The 16,991-nt window shown below is 37.9% G+C and overlaps 1 protein-coding gene across 1 annotated transcript in view; it reads right to left on the bottom strand.

Moving 5' to 3' along the window:
* LOC147526444 (uncharacterized) overlaps positions 1-16,991 on the bottom strand; it is a 39,733-nt gene that overhangs the window by 5,338 nt on the left and 17,404 nt on the right. Inside the window, exons 7-9 of the mRNA XM_086629958.1 lie at positions 15,325-15,503; positions 4,433-4,590; positions 3,107-3,149 (exon numbers count right to left, since the gene is read on the bottom strand). Coding sequence (XP_086486084.1) covers positions 3,107-3,149; positions 4,433-4,590; positions 15,325-15,503 — 380 coding nt within the window. The remainder of the gene's footprint in view (positions 1-3,106; positions 3,150-4,432; positions 4,591-15,324; positions 15,504-16,991) is intronic.

Genomic DNA, 16,991 nt, shown 5'->3' with positions numbered 1-16,991 from the left:
TTGAGCTGAGCAAGGTCTTTCTGTAGCAGCTCAAGATCAATTATGGCTATGTTTCTTCCAGCCAGCAGAGAGTATGGCTGTATAAAGAGATAGAGAAATAAGTCAAAGTTTATCAGCTAACTTATTTTTCTTCAAGTCCGAAAATACAGAACAGAAGAATTCAGCACATCCCCCCACCTTCCCTAATATTCTGTCAGAAAAAGCAGATAGCTTGCAACCAAGGCAGACTTTCAGGGAATACTTAAGAACGTATAGCCCTTCTCTCCCTTTACTCTGAATAATATTACCTAGTGCAGAACATGCGATTGTGAGAGTCATCACTCTGCTTCCTCCCTTCTTACTACTCTCATTTTAGATAGTTTCTGAACCAGCTTAAAGTTGCTGATATCTAGAAAGAGAGCGTTTTGGTTCATTCCACCATATGGCAGCAAAGCGTATTTGCTGAGTCACAGTGATGTCTGTATATGGCTTTTGGTTTGGAGCCGATTCATGTCCCAGTAGCCCAGAACAAAACTATCATAGAGTCATAGAATCATAGAATACCAGATTGGAAGGGACCTCAAGAATCATCTGGTCCAACTTTTCTTGGCAAAAGCATGGTTAGACAAAACGGCCCAGCACTCTGTCCAGCTGAATCTTAAAAGTGTCCAATGTTGGGGAATCCACCACTTCCCTAGGGAGATTATTCCAATGGCTGATTGTTCTCATTGTGAAAAATTGTATTGCATCCAATCAGAATCTGCCCAGAAGTAACTTGTTCCCATTACCTCTTGCCTTTTCCATGTGAATTCTTGTAAAAAGGAAATCTCCATCTTCTTCGTAGCCGTCTTTTAAATGCTGCAACATAGTGATGAGGTCTCCCCTAAGCCTTCTTTCCTCAAGACTGAACAAACTCAGTTCTCTAAGCCTTTCCTCATATGGCAGGCTTCCCAGTTCTTTGGTTGTCTTTGTGACCCTTCTCTGGATCCTCTCCAGCCTATCCACATCTTTTTTTGTGTAGTGGGTACAAAACTATATGCAGTATTCCAGGTGTGACCTGACAAGTGCTGAGTAGAGTGGGATAATGACTTCTTTATCTCTGGTGTTGATGTCCTTGTTGATGCAACGTAGCATCCTGTCAGCTCTCTTTGCCACAGTTCACTCCTATTGAGCTTATTGTCCACCAGGACCCTCAGGTCCCTTTCCACATAGCTGCCTCCCAGCCTGTGCTGCACTCCTGGCTTTTGTTTTCCCAGGTGCAAGACCTTAACACTTGTCCTTGCTGAAATACGTAATGTTCTTGTTATCCCACTCTTCCAGTCTATCCAGGTCTTCTTGCAGGGTGGCTCTCCCTTTTGAAGTGTCAACTTCCCCGCTCAATTTGGTATCGTCAGCAAACTTCATGAGGGTACAATTGATCCCATCATCCAGATCACCTATGAAGATACTAAACAGCATGAGGCCAAATATCAATCCTTGGGGAACCCCACTTGCGACAGGTTGCCATTTTGAAAAGGAGATATTTACCACAACCCTCTGGGTGCAGCCTGTCAGCCAGTTCCCCAGCTACTACACAGACCAGTTTTCTAGACTGTAATGCATCAGGAGGAGGCTGTAGGAAACCATACCAAAAGCCTTAGAGGCAATGTCCACCACTCTCCCCACATCAACCAAGTAGGTTACTTTGTCATACAAGGTGATCAGGTTTGTCAAGCATGATTTGCCCTTGGTGAATTCATGCTGGCTTTTCCCAATCACTTGCTTCATTTGACTTGTGGTAGTCCCCAGGAGGAATCATTCCATCACTTTTCCAGGGACTAAAGTAATACTGATGGGCCTATAATTTTCTGGGTCTTCCTTTAAGTCCTTCTTGTAGATGGGGGTGACATTAGCCTTATTCCAGTTTTCTGGGACATCTCTTGATCTCCACAGCTTCTCAGAGATTGTGGAGAGAGACCTCACAACGATGTCAGTCAGCTCTCTTAACGCCTTTGGGTGGATATCGTCAGGGGTCATTGATTTGTAGGGGTCAAGCTCCTGTAACAGTTCACATACCAACTCTTCTTTCACTGATGGTGGGTCTGTGTTTGCATCAACCTAAGTCTTGTTCCCAAGTTCTGGGGCCCAACAGTGCTGGTAAAGACGGAAGTAAAGAAAATGTTGAGAACCTCTTCCTTTTTAGTGTCGGTGACTAATTCACCTCTCCTGTTTAACAGTGGGCCAATATTGTCCTTCTGTTTCTGCTTGTTGTTTACATGCCTGAAGAACTCTTTCTTGTAGTTTTGACATCTCTGGCCAATTTCAATTTGAGCAGAGCTTTTGTCTTTCTAACCATATCTCTGCTCACCCTGACAATGCCCTTGTAGTTCTTAATGGGTATTCATCCACTTTTCCATCTCTGGTACACTTTTTTGGTTTTGGGCAGACTCAGAAGCTCACAGTTAAGCCAAAAGGGTCTCTTGCTCCGCCTACTTCTGTTACCTTTAAAGGGGATGAACCGTTTTTCTGCTTCCAGAAGAGCGTTCTTGAAAAACTCCCAGCACTTACTAACTTCTTTATCCTCCATGGAAGGTTCCTGTGGAATTCCTCCCAGCTGAGCTCTGAGCAAGCTGAAGTTGGCTCTTCTGAAATCTCAGACCTTTGTCTAGTAACCTTCAGCATGATCAGAAGAATCTCAAATTCCACAATATTATGATCGCTGCAGCCAAGGCTATCACTAACTGAAATATTACAAAGAAGGTTTTCTTGGTTTGTGAGCAGCAAGTCCAGCAGTGTCTCATTCTTGGTTGGCACATCTAACACTAGTATGAGGAAGAAGTTTTCTATGTATTCCCAGAACTTGATGGATGATATCTGAGCTCCTGTGTTGTTCTTCCGACAAATATCTGGGTAGTTGAAGTCATTCATAAGAACCAGGTTCTGTTGACCCAAAGCTTGCTGAAGTGACTCGAATATTGCTTCATTGGCCTTATTGTCTTGGTTTGGAGGTTGGAAGTGCCTAAAAGTATGCGGATTCCATGTTGCTGGCTTGTACAAATACATCTGACCTTGTACAAATACATCTACTGTCGCTCAGTCTTCCACACAATCTGCTATACACATGCTTCTCATATCAATGAAGCATTACCTGATGGACAGGGTGCACTGCTTTATCCATAGCCTCCAGCCACCTATGAGAAAAAATGGGAACAGCTTATTTTGGTAGAAGAGAATAAATATGCTTCAATGCCTCTTTTAACTCTTGCTGACACAGACAGCATGTGAAGGGATGCGCAATTTTCAGGACACATTCAAGGCTTCAGGATGGAAAATTCAAGATGGTGGATTAAACCTAAACAAACTCTGCTAACTCGCAGAAAAATAAGTCTCAAAGCTTGCTGTGTAACACGTTGTAATAGATGAAGGCAACATTGCAGGAAAGGGAATCTATGTATTTTGAATATAGTTCAACATGTCAGGCTAAACAATCACTCTTCCTGTGTCTTTCTTATAATGTTGATAAGGAATTTGTGGGAAACACAAAGAATCCTGAAATTGGGAACTATAGAATAAAGCAAGCTATTTGTTGGCAAAATTATTCTTTTTGGACTATGGATGGTATAGAATTTGGAAGTAGAAAATGTTCTGATGTTACAATCATGGGTGCTACGTTAAGTAATAAGATATAATAAAAAGACGGGTGGATGAATACCAAATGTCATCCTACTTCATAGTTTTATATTTTTGAAAATTCACTATAAAGCAAAGAGAAAAATAAGATTTTAGTACATTTTGAAATTAAAGCAGAAAATATTGTAACTTGTGTTTTGAATGATTTTAGTCTCTGTTTTGTTGGCTATAGTCTCTGGGAAATGCAAAAATAGTATTTTTTAAGTCTAACTCTGAGTCAAACCCAAACTTATTGCCTCTTATCAGAACCAATATGCTTTGGTGGCATGCTTACTGTTTTAAAATACTGAAATGATAATATGACATAATGACAGAAGAGGAAATGGAAGACAGGATGTATTTATTACTAGCACTGTCCTTGTAGGGCAGAAGAGAGATCATTTATGTGAAATGACTGATAAAGAAGTTTACATCCACAGGAAGATTTATCCTTCTATTTGAATATAGTAGTGGCGGAGAAGGCATGAGAACATAGGTGAAGATTTTTTTCTGGAGATATATCAAGAATTCAGGGGGATCTTGAGCAAAGCATGAATATTAAACACTTTGTGAAAAAGAAACATTAAAAAACCTATGAAACTGAAAAATAATTTTTGAAACTTCTGCAAATGAGCATTAGAAACAATTTTTCTACAGTAGCTGACAGTTCGTGGGGTTTTTTTTGTGTGCTTTTTTTTTTTTTTTCTGATCAAGGCAGGTATTATGAACATTTTCAAAAAATTCGGACTCCCTCTTCCCAAACCAGAATAACAAAACTGACCCTGTAAAATGAAAGATCACTTACCTCTTCATTTCTTGGTTAGAAGTTGCACAGAAGTAGAAAATCCTGTTTCCACTTTGAGGTATGCATTTAAAAACAAATGGTTTACCCAGACTGGTGTCAACACCAATTTCTGCTCCTTCCAGCTTTGTTACTTCCAGGGGTCTGCACTTCCCTTCATCCTGAAAGCAGAGAGAAAGAGTGCCAAAGTTCAGAACTAATATGAAAGTGATCCCTGTGAAATGGGGATAAATTCAGGGAAAATTTAAAGGTGTAGAAATTGGTCATAAGCTCTTATGCTTTTGAAACTCTTTTCAGTCGTCATATGGTTTAATGATCAGCAGCCTCAGAAAATGCAGTGCAGTCAAGAAAGATAAACTAGACAAACATCCTCTAAATTTGCATCTCCATTTCTGCTCTTCTAATTGTTTTTTGTTCCCTAGAAGTCATATCTGCATGCAGAAACCTCGCTAGGTATTTGTGAATATTCCAAATTTTGAGGATGTGGCTGAGTGGGAGTGGGATTTTCAAAGCAGACCAAAAAGTTCAGGAGCATGAGCCTTTTTACTAAGCAATGGTGCTTGCACTCTGGGTTTATGCTGAAAACCTCAGTGTGCAAATAGAGGGAAGAAAAGCTTACATTCAGAAGATAGCATAGTTTAAAAGGCTGGATTTCAGTTCCTTTGCAAAGTTGCTCTGAACATCAATATGTTCATAACCCTTCCCATTCATTTCAGACAACTTTCAATGGAAAGTGTGTAAAAACTTTTTGTACTGTGTTGTTCCTGATTGAGTTAAACCTCTTTGAGACTGAAGAGTATTGCCAGTGTCTTTGTGGTTAGTTACAAGAAGCCATTAAGTTCCTTAATGTAGGTTGGTAGGTGAAGCAATTCCTCCTCCCATTTTCGCACCACAGCTCACCTCATGTACATGTCTTAAAACAAAGGTGCACACATCTGGACAGTAGACTCTAGCAGTGTTTTAAACAACCCTTGCTTTGAAGAGCTATGACTGGAGCTCTAAAAATTGCATCAAATTTGACAGCAATAAAATGGAATACTTGAGTTAATGCTGGGATATATGAAAAGTGTTAGTGCTGTTTGCAAAATACATGGATGGTGGAGTCTCAGAATAAAATCAATTTATTATTGGAGTCAATTAAACATTTTCAGTAGAAGATGAATTGTAAATGCCCTGTATAATTTTTATTAGCCTCCAAATAAACATATATATGCTTCCATGAACAAAATATGCACTTGTGAGTATTAGATAGTTAAATACTTGCTTGTATGCTCATTGTCACATGTAATTATCCCTTTGTTATAGATGAATTTTCCATAGGAATAAATAACTCCTAATACTAAGAAACAGTGTAAATAAACATTCATTAATGCATTTCCTACATTCTTCTGCTTCTTTTTTATCTTTTTTAAAATGCAGAACTAAAGTCAATACAGAAGATGACGGCAATCCTGAGAGCCATTGGTGCTGTGTGACCTACTTTACTTATAATGCCTTCAGACACAAAACTACATTGCAAAGACAACATAACCAAAACATGTATTTAGGCTCCTGATCTCATTCCTAGTGTAAAGAATAGTGAGTGCTAGGTTGATGAAGTGTTATTCAGTAGGATCTTGTCCACGGTCTGGATTCTGCTGAATGTCTTAGCCTGAAGGCAACAGTCACTGCAGATACTGAAATGGCTATTTGACTACTATTATTGCACATCTCTGTATGCTGCTTTTCTAAACATTTTCTGTGCTGTCTAGAATGAATGCAGATAGAACTCTGTGGCATCAAGAACAATTTATGTCTACTCCATTTCAAATGGATTTATCTAGGAAAGGAATAAGATGAATTTGAGGCATTCAAAGCCATGTTTCGTAATTCTGATAAGCCAGATGTAAGGGGCATTTCTTTTCACTCATGTAACTTTCATAAGTAATACCTTGAGAGCATTTCTTTGGCAAATATCCCTTTGTTACAAAAAATGTCAAAGGTATATTTGCTGACAAAATAATGATAGAAGTCATTTCTCATTCCTGTGACTGGAGAGTAACCCACTGACCACGCTGCCACTATGGAACCTAATACAACTATACAATGCTGCTTGAGTTGATGGTATGTATTGTACAGGTTTTAAATGGACTCAGACTTTAGCTACTAGTGTTTCATTCTGCACTTAAGTAAAAAAGATTTTTTGTTCTCTCAAGGTTGCTATCACCTATTTCATGGATTCTTGGTGGTCTGCAGTATCTAACATGGATGGAGTCCTCTGGGCAGAGAACAGAAAGTGTGTGCTGCTTTGGTAAATGCTATTCTAAGAACAATAGAGACATCTGAAGTAACTGTTCCCTTGCTGCTAGTATTCTTACGATGCCCTGAATTTTAGGGGAAATGTTTCTGCAAAAAGATGAAAACATGAAACTATGAGAGACTGAAATAAGGGAGAAATAAGAATAGAAAAATATATAACTCCTTCCTTTATTGTGTGAAATGGTCATTAAGGCAGTGTAAGGGTTCAGAAATCAGCCCTATTTAATTTAACGTAAATACTTCCAGAAAATAAATAACAATCACAGCATTTCTTGAATGATTCACTCTGTTCAAAGAGTTTTGTTTGAGCAGAGTTGTATTTGCTATTCTAGTAGGCTTCTTTGTCTATTAGAAAGGAGAAGCCGAAAAGATATAGGAACCTTTCATGCTATTTGCAGTGAAAGAAATTATAATCAACAACAGGAATAACTATGAAAAGAGGTGAAAATTAAGTTACACAAGTGACTGCAAATATTAGGAAAATGGAATAAAAGTAACTGTACTGAAAACAAATCCTAGAACAAATAATAGAAAAATTCTAAAACACAGTGTGAAAAATGAGCAGAAATGAAAGATTGGCTATCTCAGGAGCCTGACAGCGGAAAGTGTAAAGCAGTTGCCCCTAGGTCACTGGTTCAGATTGGTTTCAGGTCAGTAGTGGCATGACCAAATTTTTGACTGTCTTTCAAAAATGTCTTCCTGGATGTGGTCCTGTGTTCTTACACTAGACATCTCTTAAATGAGACAGGAAAAGGAACTTTTATTTTTACTTCTTATTTCTCATTTGCCTAAATTTCTCCATCACAGCTGACGTGCCCACGACTCCCTGGCACTCAGGCTTGCAGCATTTTCACCATCTGTTGTTTTCTGGTTTACTCTGACGGACTTCTCCCTGAGATCTGGTGCTGCTTGCTTAGTAGTATCTCTAAAATCTTGCCCTCCCTCTCCCTTTTTTTTTTTTTCAATTACAGTGCTTTGTGGTAGACTCATTGTTTGGATATTTAGGAAATTGTAGCTAGAGCCTCTTTGCATTTCTTCTTTGAAGAAATGGGCACATTGGTGCAGAGGAGAGACAAAGGCTTTTATATCTTTTTCCCCTACATCTTTTTCCTTTCCTCTTGAGGAAAGGACTTGAATATGTCAGTGGACGGGGAATTCTGTTTAAATGACATTTTTCACTGGTAGAGCTAAATTTATTCAGTATTTCATTTTCCTTTAAACAATTGACATCTAAACTAGAAATAATAGAGGCATACTGAAGAGCAAGGCAACAGGTGGAAAAGATGTGAAAGTTCCTCTGATTAGAAGAACTATTGATTGGGTTAAAATTTTAAACAACTTGAATCAGGTCAAATAATATATCTGATTATGACTCTTTCTCTGGGTCAGGGTATGCAATCTGTTGGCAATCCAAAATTAAATTGCATATTGTATCAGCCAGTGTTATTTATAATTTATTAACAGAAATAATACAGTGGCAATATTGGAAACCTTGGATTCAGCAACTCCTTAAATGTAAATTGAAAAATATATCCTGCAGCCCTGGGTGTCTTGGAAAATGTAAAGAGGAAATCAGATTGTATATCAGCTCTAAATAATGTGGCAGCTCCCAGACCATGATGATAAAGCTCCAAGCAAGAATGAAGAACAAATAGAAGTGGTATCTTTATGAGCAATGGCTCAGACCTAAATCTATTTATAGCCTTTTATATAAAGTGCTTAGGCTTAGCGATGAACACACAAGCCTGCTCAAGAGAACAAAAGACTGAATGTTTGTTATAGATTGAAATGATGCGAAAGGTCCACACATGGCAGGCAGGGATTTCTTTCTTGCTATAGTAATTGGACTCTGTTTATACCACAGAAATTAAGACAATTTAAAGGCATTTTTTCCCTCTCTCTTCTGCTCTACTGGGAACAGTCTTAAGTGTGCATATAGCAACAAGAAGCATGTACTGCAGTGTCTGAGTTACAAAATCTTTGTAAACACACTTTCTGTAAAATGTCCTGTTCCCATGAACAGAGAAGACAATTGCAGAAAGAAAAGGGAACATTTAAGTCTGCATTTAAATTTCCTTCCCATGTTTAGGGAGGGCTTTCACTCGTTCTCTGAGGCCTTGGTTCAAAGTGATGTGTCTTGATAGAAATAAAGGGTAAATGGGAGACTGGTATCCAGCTGATTATACAAGGTGTGTAAAAGTTGCTGTTGAATCATATTTGGAATAAAAACAAATAGCAAATGGTAATACAGTTTCCAGGTGTTCTGAACAAGGGAGAGGGTGAGAATGGAATTATTTTCAAAAGCAAACATCCCCTAATAGAGACAACTAAGGATCAGTAATTTCCTTCACAGAGACGTTACTAATTAAAGAATAGTCAATGAAGAAAGCATTCTGCTGTTGAGAAAAAAGGAAGATTATGGACCCCTTTGAATGTAAATAGCACTGTATAATTATCTGAGCAATACTTAATTGCCAGTGTGCCGGCTGCATTAAACTGCAATAAACAGAGAAGACAAGATTCTGTTGAGTTATTGAAATAGGCTGGCTTCATAATGAAAACAGGAATATGACCTAACATCTGATCATTTAAGTGATGTAATAGCTGTTTAATAGGCTGAGGACTAGTTGCTTTTGGATGTTAAGAAATGCACATCTTTGCTCCTACTGCCCTTGCCTCAGCTTTGAGAAAGTTTGCCTTAGTGACTCACACTATGCCTGGGGGCTTCCTAGAGGCATTAAACTTGTGAGCCTAAGAAATGCAAATTGTAATTCTTTTTTAAACTGACATTGTTGTATATAACCACAATGAAGACTGACAAAAAGCACATCCCTCCCCTTCACTGCTGCCACTATGTTCAGTGAGAGTACTTCTCAAGAGTATGTGTTGCAGTTCTCTTACAGCATGTTTCAGGGCATTACAATCATGAACTATCACGAAGGCCATTTCTCTGAGGCTTGGGCTACACGTGATGGTGAATTTGCTCTTTATTCACAGTTCAGTCTCTTGTAGATCTGAATCTCTAAAGCATGCTCTTTTCTAATGTCAGGACGGTAATTTCAAGCTTAACTACTCCTTCCAAATTAACTGCTCCTACTTTCCTTCTATCACAGTTTCTTCTTTTTACTTTTCTACTTTAAGTCCATAAAAATGCTGGCAGCAAAGTCACTTTTTAGACATGTATTCCTAATTGCTATTGTTCTGCATCATTTTTAGCTGAGGGAATTGGAGAGACAAATGGAATAAATGACAAAAGTAACATAAGGACTTGACAGACAAAGCTAATTTGACTAAGTACATGTGCCTCTGATTTTTGTAAAGGAAGTCTGCAAGGAAGATGATACATTGGTAACACTTTTCTGTTTCAAGCCAGTCATCTTTATAGCTTCTCCTAGACCATAACCTCAATGATATTTACCTCATATTTTCCTTTTCAGGTACTAGATTGGTTATCTGTCTCATTATCCTCTTTCCCAGGGTTTATTTATGGCAAAGGGACAGGAAATAATTCCTAGGCACATAGCAAGACACAAAACTGAGAGGAGCTAGGGCATTGTTACAACATGATCTCTTGATAACTCTTTCAGTCTTATCAACTCTATCTTTTTTTCCTCTTCTTTGACTCACAAAACCCACTTTTTATACATACTTTATTAACCAATCTTGCATAGCAAGAAAGCAATGATGAAATCAACACTAGGAAATTCTGGCATTTCGAGTGCACTTCTAAATCTCAACATTAATTAGCTGAGCTCCTTCTATAACAGATATTTGTAATGACGAATTGTGGGAAACATGTTTTGGCTATAATGCTTTCTTTATCCTTGTGCTTTCCTATTAATCCTAGAACACTGCAAGCTCTGTAGCAGGTATGTCCTCATTATAGAGGAACGCACACTCCACAGCCTTTAAACCCCTTATTGGCCCATTTGTTCCCAAGTCCCAGGAATGATATTCCTTCTATTTAATGAGTTTGCAAGAAAGTAATTTTTTTTTTTTTTTTTAATCCTGGAGGCTGTAGCACATTTTAAAGTTTCCAAGTTAGCTCACAGGTTCTAAAAGTCACTTGGTGATGGCGGCTCAGAGATACGTGTAAACTTATTTAACCTGTTGAGGTGATGCTCTCCTGCTGTTGCTAGATCGCTTTTGTTATCTCACTGGTGTCATGTAATGCTGATTAAGATTTCTCTGTCCTACATTGCGGTCTTCACCATAGACATTTTGGGGTGACTTTACAGTCACTTTATTTGGCTGAGCTGCAAATGCCAATTTTAGAGGAACAGACACTACTACCTGCAAAGAAAGGATCAATGCTTGACTATGCTGATGTGCTTTCAGCTTTCCCTGAAAAAATGTGTAAGTTCACACACAAGAAATTTGATTGCTTATACTTGCCCCAGAGTAGGACCTAAGTGTACATTATTGTCTATTTCCTTACAATGTCCAGATATCTTCCCTTTAGGAGAAAAACCGGGCATATTGGCAAAAAGGAAATAGCATGTCTGAGAAGATCCAGTGATCTGGAAAATGGGGTATCAGAACTGTAGAGTGTATAGTGGAACTCGACTGCTGCTAAGTGTAGGCAAATCCATTCTAAATCATTAAACCTTCACTGATGTCAGTAATTTACACAAGGTTCTAACCCAATGAGCCCAATATTTCTTCTACGAGATGGCAAACACAGCTATGTCCGCTGAAGAGAAAAACGTGTTTCAGTTACTTATATGGGTTGTAGAGTCAAGGTCAGTGGCAACATCTGTTTCAGGGAAAACAAAATGACCTTGTATGTAAACTGAATCTGTTGCAACAGCTGTCATTTCATCATTATGTGGTTGGATAGAAATGAATCTGAAACGGCAGCAATTACATAGATGAGTCAATATGTAAAAAGCTCTAGAAACATTGATCTCTTTTTATAATGTAGGTGAGAAAATAGGAGCTCAGGATGGATAATTTCTGCCTGTAAATAGCAATAATGAAGAAATGCAGCTCCCTGTGTTTCTTGAACAGGACTAAGGCAGGAGATGAAACACCTTTTCCTTTCTCTAAGACAAAAAATTATATGTAGCCCTTCAGACATAAAAAAAGGCCTGATTGTCTTCTTACATACACGGGAATCAGGCATGACTTTACTAGAGTCACTAGAATTTCACCAGTGTAAGTTGTTTTTCTTAACATCAGAATGAAGATCTGAAAATTGATGACTTTGGTTAGTTTGTTGGATAAAGACATGGAGACTGAACTACTTTTGACTCCCTAAAGGATTCTTGCCTTCAATGAAGTGTTTCAAATAACATCTTATATCCATGAAGTGGAAGAATTTTTCCTCCTGACTGAGACAAGGCCTGGAACATAATGTTTCCAACTTAATCATGTGGCTGACATTACATAAATGCTGTGTTAAACTAAGAACATTGTTTGTAATTCCCGTAGAAAACAAAGTGGGATGAGCAGGATCTGCATGCGTTGTTTTTGTTATGTCCTGGTGGAAATCATATCAAAAGAAATTATAAGTGCCAATGAGTCCAGTTGAGTTCCTTTTACCTCATTTGGGCATTGGATCTCTCAGTACTGAAGAAATGTATTTGTATTTAAGTAACTTTCTTTCTCTCTTACTAAGTGACTCTTCAGAGTACTCTGAAGCACATGAGAGAGTGAAGAAGGTTCTTGTGCTTTCAATTGTAAAATAGTACTGCAATATTTCTGTGTATTCTTCGGAGTCCAGAGACAGAGAGTACAGCTGGCAAAAAAATAATATGGAATAATTTAAGAAGTGGTTGAATGGCACTAGTCTTGGATAATGCAAGAAAATGAGCAGTAGTTATTACTATAAAATGTTCATACAGTACTTTAAATTTGTTTACTTTTTTTAAGCAGAAGCAAATGCGTCCTTTCACTGGCTAAAGAGCCTACTATCAAAGCAAAAGGTTGGTGTGATTGATATAATTTTTTCAGTGCAGTAAATAAGACCAAACTAGCTAGGGAAGAAAAGATAGGCTTAGAAAGAAAGCTGCTAGTTGAAAAAAAAATAAAAGAAATTTAAATCAAATCAATTATTAATGAATGTAAGACTATGGGACGACATTTAATCCTCAATCAAATTTAGCTAACACTCTTTGTCTTCAGAGGTACTTAATTTATTGGAAAGTGGAGAGTATTTAAAAGGCTTTTTTTTACATTTCAGTAGTGTGAAGAAGGACCTGAGTAGTACAAAACAAAAACTTCTCTCCAAACAAATGTTTCTGTGTGTTCCTGTTTGTTTCTACACTTTTAAGCATGTGATTTGTTTGTTCATTTGGTTTTGTTTTGAGACCAGACTAAGCAATGTTGAAATTCTGACTATGGAAAGCCAGACTGCTTTGTTCTTTACCCCCTAGTTCTGCAGCATCAATCTAATTAAATGGCTAGCATACACAGATAAATAAGCCTACCAGATTTTCTGCTGGAAATGTCAGGTGACTAGAGAATTGTAGAAAAGGAAGCTCTTTCTATAATTTTTAATTACTTTTCACCAAATGACCTTTTCCCACAGAAATGTTTTTATCAAGAAGCTTAAAGGTTGAATACTTGATCAATTTCAGTTTGGATATAAAACTGCAGTGCCTCATGTGAATTCTTTCCTTCATATTAACAGTATGTTCCCTGAAAAAAACTATGCTTAGGATCACCATGGGGAGGGATCAGAATGCATTGTGGGAGATATCAGAGATCTGGAACTATAGAGAAACATTAACCCATGCAGTCTTAAAGTACAGTCCTTGGGAAGCATTGCATCAATATCTTTCAGGTAAAAATAAAGTATTCTGTTTTTTACTAAAAAAGAAAAAAATTCAAGTGAGGATTTTACTGGAGTAGCTCTACTATTCATGCAAAAATGATTGAACAAGTTAATATATATGAGCAAAAAATTAAATACATAGATTGGAAATTGGTATGTGAAATAGAGAGAGAGGATATAGTAGAGAAAAACAATATAAAGGTAGATTCATGATCAGGAGTGAAGCCTGTAATACTAGCTTCCCTATTATCTTCTGTTGGTTGAACTTCCTTAACACCATCTTATTGTCTAGATTATATTCATATTTTTGGCAAAATTGTACTAGTATGTCTACATATGTACGGGTGTACATGTACATTCACATCCTTCATGTGCTGCGTTGACCAAAAGGTGTGTGACCATGTTAGCAAAAATAAAAACTATTTACAGTTCAATGACTTGGTGCCATGCTCAAATTCTCACATAGTTGTTGATTGAAAGTGGACATGGGTGTTTTACTAATATGTGTTCAAATTGTGTGTTGGAGACAAACTTGTTTCTACCTGTTTCTTACCAGCTGATATTTCCATTGATGCCCTTCCTAGGTTAGCTAGGAGATTCTCTGCAAGCTACATAGACTTCATCTAGAGATAAATCCCTCACCGTGGCAAATTTTCTCAACTTCACTAAGTTTTCTTGAAATCAGGTTAAAATGAATGCCAACTGGATGACCTTGAATCTTTTTTACAAGCTGTAAAGTGTTTTACCACAAAAAGCCCTGAACAAATCACAGGCTTTGAAATCAATCTGTTTAATTTTATAGACGTAACTTTCTAAACTGATGACTTCGTCACAAAGCTAACAGGAGAAGGGATTAGTAATTTGTAACTACGTGCAGCACCGGCTGAATTGCCTCACAGACTACAGTAAAACACCACTGTAGAGCAAGTGAGTTCACTGCCTCCTCTGCAGCCAGGGCTGTGAGCTGTGCCTGCTGCCTGCGTTTCCCACCCCTGGAGCTAACTAAAGGAACACTCCCTTTTTGTTCTATTTTTTATGTTTTTCCTCCTTTTTAATTTTGATGTCTGTATGTATTTATTTAGTGGTTAATAACTGTGTAGAATGTTTGTAGCTGAGATAACTGTGAAGCTACTGATTTAGGGCCATTAAAACTCACTATACAACTACAGGATTGTAAATAATGTCATATTGAAGTAGAGCCTCAGGATAAAGCCAAATAAAATATTTCTCTTTATGAAGCACCTGTTTTACTCTTTCTTGTTTTTTTTTTTTGCTATCTACTGTTACATGAAGTTAAAGTCTTGAATACTACTTAGGAGTACTAAGTACTATGCAGGTCCCTACTCACATGACAGAGATTGAAGTGCTGGGCAATGCTACTCTGAAGAAACTGAGTCTTCCCAATATGGCTCTGTGCAGGTCTATAGCTTATTCACATACACAAAGAAACCTCATGGTCATGCCTGTTTAAGAAAATGTGTATAGTGGTATATGGAATACAGAGCTCCTACACATCTGAAAGTACTTCATCTCATCCAAGGCCTTCCAGAGCCTGTTCAATTCATAGACTTCTTGATGATCAGAAATAAGAGGTTAAATGTGAATCCATTAGAGCCCGGCAGTGTCTATGTTTATGACTATGATATAGGAAGGCAGAACTACTCAACAATGCTCCTCTGTATACCACACACAAAACAATTTTTAGTGCTGGTCTTATTCTGTAAATACTACAAGATAGTTATCTGCAAATTTGAGTACAATACTGCTAGAGTTCATAGTTCAAGACACAGCTTGCTTCCTCACCAGCCTCTCTCCTTACCTTCTTGTGTTTGTAATAGTGTAGGTAGCCATTATGTTTCAGCACAAACCACCTCTTTCTCCAGCCCTTCAAAATTGCTGACTGCGTTCGTTTGTGCAAATATCCTCGGCAGGTAGGTCTGGGCGTGTTTGGGTAACGGCTGATATCTGATCCCACCACCATAGTCAGGATATCAGGACCTAAAATATTACATGAAGAATGGTCAAAACTATAATCCAATCTGTTATCCAACAATGAAGGGGCAAAAATTTTTGTGTAAGAATTTCATCAAGGGTTTAGTAGACAGTTTACACATATCTAAGGAACATAACAAGATGACCATCCTTGAAACTGCTAGACGTGATTATAAGGGAGACTCTTTACCAAGAACTGTCTGCCCTCGAAAGTAACATCCCAGAAAATGTATAAACTTTGTTCTCATGTTTTTCTGAATTATGAACATGCGCAGCAGTGACTTCGGGAAAAGGTAATTTTGGTAGGGGGAGATTGCGACCATTGACTCGTGGACCACCTCCCCTAAACATACCCCAGACCCAAAAAAAAGGGGTGGAGGAAGAGAACTGAACATGCAAAGTAATTTACATGTAAAGCGAGAGAAAATTAACCAATTGTTTAAGAGAATAATGATGAATATGTAAACATTTTATGAATATGCATGATTTAACTAAGTTTCTGTCCAGGGCCCAGGTGTGCATGCTAGGAGGAGAAATCCTCCCCCCCCCATGCACCCAGCACCGCAATATAGTAATGCCTGCTTTCTAACACTGCAAACTGTGTTAGAGAGTTTTTGTCCGGATTTTCGGTAACAAGTCTGTCAATATATTTGAATATCCTTGTAGGGTATGGAGCAGGAAGGCAGTATTCTATCCCGAGCCCTTCTCCTCCCAATGTAGCTTCTAGAAGCATCAAGGAGCAAAGCCTAGGAAACAGTGAATTAAATCAAGCCATATTTGACTTTCTTTTAGCAGAAATGAGACTAATTTTGTGTTGAGAACTAATAACGGAGCTAGCTATCTAAAGACACCTCTTACAACGTTTTTTGTGACTTGTCTTTGCAAGTGGCAGCTTAGGTGCTCACATATTTCACCAGTTTAGAGAAGTAGGTGGATTTCACTGCTCAAATGGGTGTACATAAATTGGGGTTTATACAAAAATTGCTGAAAATGCTCTTGGGGGGCGCCTTCAGTCTCTGTTATCTTACATATAATCTTAAGAATTCTTTCTTTTCCATGTCTTGGAGTCTACTAACCTTTTTTGTTATCTGTGCCCCTCACTGAGAGGGGTTTGCTGTTGCAGACTAACTTGTGCAAAAGTATCTACGTATCATTTGCAAAAGGTAAGTGGTCAAATGAGATGTTAGGTTGCAAGATTCTCTGAAAATGTGTTATTGTTATCAACAATGAGGCACAATTTCATAATATTTGCTCATGATATCAATATATCTAAGGCTTTGATCCTAAAGGCCTGAAATTCTGATTATATTAGATACTACTTCAGAGTAGATGGCAACATCTTAAAGAAGTTTGAGAAATGTGACTATGACATATTTTCATTTGTGAAACCTTTGCTGGATTTCTCTTCTGGGGACATTTGGCTTTGAAAATACTGTCTGTGTGCCAAGATTTAGGCCAAAGGGGTGTTCTGTGAGGAGTTAAAAATATCCAGTA

Source organism: Tauraco erythrolophus, chromosome Z, assembly GCF_009769465.1.
Source record: "Tauraco erythrolophus isolate bTauEry1 chromosome Z, bTauEry1.pri, whole genome shotgun sequence".
In the NCBI taxonomy this organism is placed as follows: domain Eukaryota; kingdom Metazoa; phylum Chordata; class Aves; order Musophagiformes; family Musophagidae; genus Tauraco; species Tauraco erythrolophus.
This window is presented reverse-complemented; position numbering and strand designations above follow the sequence as displayed.